Source organism: Octopus sinensis, linkage group LG6 (genome assembly GCF_006345805.1).
Source record: "Octopus sinensis linkage group LG6, ASM634580v1, whole genome shotgun sequence".
NCBI lineage: Eukaryota > Metazoa > Mollusca > Cephalopoda > Octopoda > Octopodidae > Octopus > Octopus sinensis.
In genome coordinates this window covers 20,939,470-20,946,777 of record NC_043002.1, presented here as the reverse complement: position 1 = coordinate 20,946,777, position 7,308 = coordinate 20,939,470, and the positions used below count along the sequence as shown (strand labels likewise).

At 36.6% G+C, this 7,308-nt stretch overlaps 1 protein-coding gene across 1 annotated transcript in view; it reads left to right on the top strand.

The window, feature by feature from the left end:
- Positions 1-1,759: 1,759 nt before the first annotated feature.
- The window catches only part of LOC118763694 (mucin-5B-like), a gene marked incomplete at its 3' end in the record, with an annotated part of 10,501 nt that continues 4,952 nt past the window's right edge, over positions 1,760-7,308 (top strand). The window contains exons 1-4 of the mRNA XM_036503477.1: positions 1,760-1,816; positions 4,060-4,192; positions 4,712-4,825; positions 6,393-6,493. Coding sequence (XP_036359370.1) covers positions 1,760-1,816; positions 4,060-4,192; positions 4,712-4,825; positions 6,393-6,493 — 405 coding nt within the window. The remainder of the gene's footprint in view (positions 1,817-4,059; positions 4,193-4,711; positions 4,826-6,392; positions 6,494-7,308) is intronic.

Genomic DNA, 7,308 nt, shown 5'->3' with positions numbered 1-7,308 from the left:
GAGTCCTGATGGAAGAAGAAGAGGAAGAGAAGAAGAAGAAGAAGAAGAAGAAGAAGAAGAAGAAGAAGAAGAAGAAGAAGAGGAAGAAGAAGAAGAAGAAGAGAAGAAGAAGAAGAAGAAGAGGAAGAGAAGAAGAAGAAGAAGAAGAAGAGGAAGAAGAAGAAGAAGAAGAAGAAGAAGAAGAAGAAGAAGAAGAAGAAGAAGAAGAAGAAGAAGAAGAAGAAGAAGAAGACAACAGCAGCAATAACACTACACGTCGATCCACCTGCTAGAAAAAGCAACCAAATGCCTTCAAATCACCCCTACTGTCTTAAAAAAATGAATAACAACTGATGGTCATGACTGGAATGCCTTTCACCAGAGGCGCGTCCTGTCACATTTGACCTGGATTTGAACAATTAGTACAAATCATTAACACTTTCTCATTGAAATCAAGAAATCAATCGCAAGAGAATAAAAGCTAAATCGACCCAGATTGGATTCGAAATTAGAACACACACACACACACACACACACATGCAGGTGTTATTACTGAAATGTGGACGTGAACATCACGACTTCATTAACCCAAGGTGAGAAAGCACTGTGTGCCCTTCAGCTCTGGCCTCTTAGAGTTAATAAATAATCTTTAACTGATTTCAGCTTGTGTCTGTACGTATGTTTCTATCGATGCGTGTACCTACGTGTCGGTGTCGATGTGTTTTTGTTTCTTTGTTCTAATTTCAGGTAAGATGTGTGTACATATGCATGTGTATGTGTGCGTGTGTGTGTATCTATATGAGTATGTATGTGTGTGGGAGTATTTGTGTGTATTAGGTATGTTTTTGTATGTCGGTGTGATTGCGCCTAGGTATATTTTTTGGAGAAGCCAAGTGCGCGTATATTTAATTTATGAGTATGTAACGGGTGTAACCATGTCGGCTGTTTGTGCCTGCATGCGTATGTGACAGTGTGTGTACGAGAGTACGTGAGTTGGTGCGTTTATACTTCTGTATGTAGAGGATAAATATATATGGGAATGTGCTTGTGTGTGCGCACGCTATGTGTATGCGTGTGTGTGTGTATGTTTAAGTGTAATGTGTAAAAGATTTGAATATTTGTCATATAAATGCTTTTGCGCGTATATGTATATGTGTATGTGTGAGTCAAGTAGAAAATATTGGAAAAGGAATTAGTATGTTATTGATGCCGTAAAGTGCGGATGTCCGCAGTTTGAAGATGTGCCTTTGTTCGCAAAGTTATCTAGAAAAAGCGATATGGCTCTGTAACGAATTTGCAGAATCGTTCGATCATCAGCGTTTGATGCGACTCCCTGAGCTCATTTTCTACCGAGGGCAGCTTTACCTTTTATCCTTTTGGAATCCAGAGCAACGGACTGGCGTAACTGCAAGCGAATTGCTCGAGATGGATGATTGGTGAAAGTGTCAAAGTGTTGGACGAGGTAACTTGCCGTATGTTGTATTCTAGTGGCAATGTCTTCGACGACACTGGCGCCAAGATATACTTGGACTGTATTTCCTTTGAGATAATAGTGACATAGAAAGGAAACATTTGCATGAATAAGCAACCTCTGGAGTTCCATGAATAACCTGTCTCAGCATAATCTGTCCCATTTGGACTCAAGAAGTGCGGAATAATCTACCTAAAAAGAGGCAAGATATAGCTTCTAACAGGTATAGAATTACCGAACAGAGACTTGGTAAAACAAATTGAAACGGAAGGCTACAAATACCTTGGTTTACTAGACTCCAACGAGATAATGGAGAAGGAAATGAAAGAGAAACTGAGGATGGAGTATTTCCGAAGACTAAGGTTGGTATTACGCTCAAAATTGACTGGATGGAATAAAATCCAAGCAGTTATTATATGGGCGATAGCATCACTTCGGGATGGCGCAGGAATTATAAAATAGCAAAAAAGAGAAGTGAAGAAAATGGATACCAAGATCAGAAAAATGTTGACAGTACACGGAGCCTTCCACCCTAAGAGTGATACTGATAGGCTGTACTTGTCCAGAAGAAAGGGTAGGAGAGATTTGATCACTTGCCAAGACTGTATCGAAGCAGAGAAAAACAGTTGAGGGTGGTATATTGTTGTGGGGGACACCCCCAGGTGAGAAGTCGGCTGGTCCACAACTGATAAACAGTGGACAGACTCAGTAAGTAATGTTAGTCAGCGAGGTACGCTGTTCGGGCTAGTCACACAGACGACGAAGTTACGTCGCCATAATGCGGAACAGAGCTCACGCAGTGGGAAAATGTTAAAAATCCCGAGGTGGGATTTGAACTTCACACAGTGAAAAATAATATACACACAGTGAAAATATAAATAAAAAATAGATTCTGAAGAAAAATTGTCTGATAAAACTGGCTTTTTTCTTCAGGATCTTTTTTTTTATATATTTTTCACTGAGTGTATATTATTTTTCACTGTCTATAGTTCAGTTCTCTGTTAGAGTTCCAATTTTGTCAGACATTTTTTTATTCAGAATCTTTTTTATATATTTTTCACTGTGTGTATATTACATTTCATTGTGTGAAGCTTAATTCTGTGTTGAGAGGGGTGAAACGGTATGACACATCGTTAGCGAATGCCCGAAACTGGCACAACGAGAATATAAAAGACGCCATGGCAATGAAGCAAGAATAATCCATTGGGAGCTGTGTGGAAATCACGGCCTACAAAGAGCAAAGATGTGGTATAAGCAAACCCCAGAAGGAGTCACCGAGAATGAGAATTGCAAAATCCTGTGGGATGCAATGATCCAATGCGATCACCTGACCAGACATCGGAAACCGGACATTGTTGTGGTGAATAATAAAAGAAAGAACATGCATGATAATCGGCATAGCATGCCACGGTGACAACAGGATTAGTGTGAAAGTCGGAGAAAAAAATAAACAATTATGACGATTTGAAATGAGAAATACGAAGGTTGTGGTCAACGAGGAGAGTAGACGTGATATCAATAGTAATTGGTACACTTGGAAGTATCAGCACTCAGCTACCAACGTGGCTAAAAAAGATTGGTGCAAGTGTGAAGGTAGAACACCTACAAAAATCAGTATTGCTTCGAACTGCAAGAATTCTTCGCAGGGTTTTTGAAGCATGACTAGTAAACAGATGTCACCTTAGTCTGCTGGCTGTGGGAAGCTGACACTTTCCATCATTCACAGCAAAATAATCTGTGAGTTTTCATCGCATAATAATAATAACAATTTCATTTATTTGCCACAAGGGCGAGGGATGAGGGGGACTGTACAAAGACAGACATAAAGTGTAGGGCTTTACATATAATGAAATGATGAAAAAATGTGAAAGAAAGAAAGCATACACGGTATACACTAAAAAAGACGGGACATATGCATTGCACACAAAGGTTTAAAAAAGTAGAAACCTCTCAGCTTATTTTACTGGGTACAAAGTGTCAGCTGTCCACAGCCAACTTACTAAGGTGACACTTAGTTACTGATCATGTTTCATGAACCCAGCGGGGAACTCTTGCAGTTCCAAGCAATTTTCGTTGTTGTTCTATCCACATTTCTACCAATCGTTTTGAGCTATGCTGGTAGTTGAGTGTTGATCCTTGCAATCTCTTCAATTACTATCGATATCACGTCCACTTTCTCCACTGCCCGCAGTCTTCGTGGACAATGTCATGATTCTTCTTCTTCTTCTTCTTCTTCTTTGAACTTGTTGTCACTGGGACATGCTATGTCGATTATCATGCAAATTTTTTTTGTTCACCATAACAATATCAGGGTTTTTCTTTGTTCGTTACAACAATGTTAGGTTTTTTTGTTCACTTAATCAATATCAGGTTTTTATTTTATTTTGTTCACCACAACAATGTCAGGTTCATTATTATTATTATTATTATTATTATTATTATTATTATTATTATTATTAATTGTTATTGTTGTTGTTGTTGTTATTATTGTTATTGTTGTTGTTGTTGTTCTTCTTCTTCTTATTATTATTATTATTATTATTATAAACCATCTCAGAAATTGTTTATATTATGCTAAATGAAAAACCAATTTATTTTGTTTCCCTTAGGAAAGCTTCCTGAATCTTCATCCCGCGCTAAAACGTCTTTGTCCTTTATGCATTAACAAAGAAAAACTACTAGCTTCAGTAAATGAATCTAATCCACTCCAACAAGGTCAGCATAAAAATAATACAAAGAATGGTAAGTTATATTAAAACGATAATTGATTGAAGTCATGCATAAAATATATAATTTTTGCTTTATTAAATATTTCTAATCCCTAAATTATTAGAATGTTTTATTATTATTACTACTACTACTACTGAGGCAGCGAGCTGGTAGAATCGTTTGCCGGGCAAAATGCTTTGCGGCGTTTCGCCCATCCTTACTTTACTGCTTCTTTTATTTAATAACATAGAAAGACTCACAAATTCTGTCGAGGTCGCCTTTATTTTTCATCCTTTAGGGGTCGATAAAATAAACATCAGTAAAGCACTGGGGTCGATGTAATCGACTAATCCCCTCTTTTGAAGTTGCAAGCCTTGTGCCGCGTTTGAAACCAATTAAGAAAGACTAAATTATTTCTCTCAAAAACCGTTATATCAGTTACTAAGATTTTAAAATTAATTATGTTTAACATTAATAATTCAAAATCCTTTACGAGTGATTTATTTCAAAAAGAATCGCTATCGTAACATTGCCCTTAATTTATTTCTTTAGGGGAAAAGATGGAACCCAGGAGAAGATGCGGTGTTCCTGACCGTCGAGGATTACATCTGAATGTTTCATATGTTAGACTTGGAAAAAGAAGTCTTTACTGGACAATATACCACGGTATGTCATTGCTTATATCATTTATCATGATATAACATTGTTGTCATTTACATTATTTACATTTGACGGATATTTGTCTTCATCTTGTTTGTTGTTAACACAACGTTTCGGCTGATGTACTCTCCCGCTTTCATCAGATGCCCTGGGGGAATTTCGAACCTAGGTTCTCATTCTTAAGGTATTCTCCGATATTATTATTATTATTATTATTATTATTATTATAACATCGGAAAAATACCTTAGGAATGAGAACCCAGGTTCAAAATTCCACCAGGACACCTGATGAAGGCTGGAGAGTACATCAGCCGAAATGTTGTGTTAACAACAAACAAGATAAGGACAAATATCCGTCGAATGTAAATAATTTAAATAATATACATAATATAGTGAGATACACAGATTGCTCTTCGATATATGTGTGTGTGTGTATAGAGATATATATATACATACATACATACATACATACATATGACGAGTTTGCACACAGTTTCTTTCCACCTACCGAACTGACTCACCATGGATTGGTCGGCCCCGTTCTACAGTCGAAGTTACTGGCCCAAAATTCCATGTAGTAAGACTGAACCAAGAGTGCAGAGCTTGCATTTTAACCACATGGCTTTGGGCAGAGTACAGCGGTTGATGGGAAGAATTGAGAGAAAGTGTGTGGGAGACTAACAAAATCTTTTCCATTTATAGTTACGGTCATTTACATGTATGTATACACTTAATTATACGTTCGCGCACACATGCATATATGGTTGACTCGCTCATTATTCAAGTCTCACACATGCAGGAACTATGTATGTGATTTTAAGGTGCCCCCTGTTAAGTGAATGGATCTTTAACAGCGCGCTGCTGGGGCTGCTCTGTATTTGTCGTAGTGAAGGTCAGTTGTTGCGGCTAGTAGGTTATGTAATCAAAATTATTGCAAAACCTTACATCGCGGAAGCTTCTAAGATGCAAGGGAGATGATTCCACAACTTATATATTCATCAACAAGGGAGACTACTCCAGGTGATTCCTAGCGTTTTCATTTGTGAATTAGTTGTATTGCTCGACACAAGATAATCAGCTGACGAAATTTTCTAAGGGTAATTTCAAAGATTAATTCACCAGTATCTTGCAGTTATAGTTTTATTCACAAGAAACGGATGTATTATCAGACACGAAAGAAAATAGCACCCAACGTATATGATAGTAGCTTCATATGATCTTCCTAAAAGTTTGATTCGACTCCATCTGATGAAACAGACTTGTCCTACACATCCTCGAAATTTTAAATGAGCTGATTCAATCTGGTGTTATATATATATAATCAAATATATATATAATCAAATATATATATATATATAAACCATTTAAGAAACACACATATATATATATGTATGTATGTATGTATGTATGTATGTATGTATGTATGTATGTATGTATGTATGTATGTATGTATGTATATACTTATTTATTTATTTATTTAGTTAGTTAGTTATGTGTATGTATGTATGTATGTATGTATGTATGTATTCATACATGATTTATGCTTTATTACTTGCATTTTGGCAAAATGTAGGATCCAAATGGTATAAGAAAGACTTGACGTACAACATCAACACTCCACCGAAATATCCTAATAAACATCAACTGGAGTATGTGATAACCGCTGCCTTGCGGGTGAGTAAAATGTTTACCTTTCATTTAAAATTGAGAAGGCTTTGTGTTTCGATAAGAGCGTAGGATGAAATTGTGTCTGATTGTCTCTCCGTTTGAGAAAGAAAGAAAGAAAGAAAGAAAGAAAGAAAGAAAGAAAGAAAGAAAGAAAGAAAGAAAGAAAGAAACGCCGACTTGCTCTTATTGCCACGGTATACGAATTAACCCGCTTTCATGATCTCTGTATAATTTTTGCCTGTTCAGACAAGTTTCATCGGGGAAACGGACACACAAGGTCTAGTGTTGAAGGCACTTGCCAAGGTGCCGCGCAGTGGGAATGAATTCGTAACCACGTGATTGCAAAAGGATCTCCTTAACCACACGAATATGCCTGCGCCTGCAAAGAATTAGATTAGTTAATCAAATTCCCTTATTAACCAGAGAAAGTAAACAAAAACTTACTACAATTATTAGTGACTCTTCAGAAAGAAAAAGAAAAGATAATTTCGAAGAATAAAGAATGAATTGTACAGAAAACTATGAAATTAATACTTAATTTCTCGAAATTATCTACAAATTTGAGGGGTCACTAACAATAACCTCTAAATAAGAATCAAATTTTGTGCTCGTCATTTAATATATCAGCATCTGCTACAATTTTACAATTTAAATGATACGGCATGTGTGTGTGTGTGTGTGTGTGTGTGTGTAGGATATGTCATCCAATGTACCTTCATGTTTGAAAACGTTAAGATGTAATTTGAGAACAGTTCGTTTGTTATTTCTTGGCCTTCACGTTGCTGTCATTGTTAATGTTTATAAAAAAAAAAACTCACCCC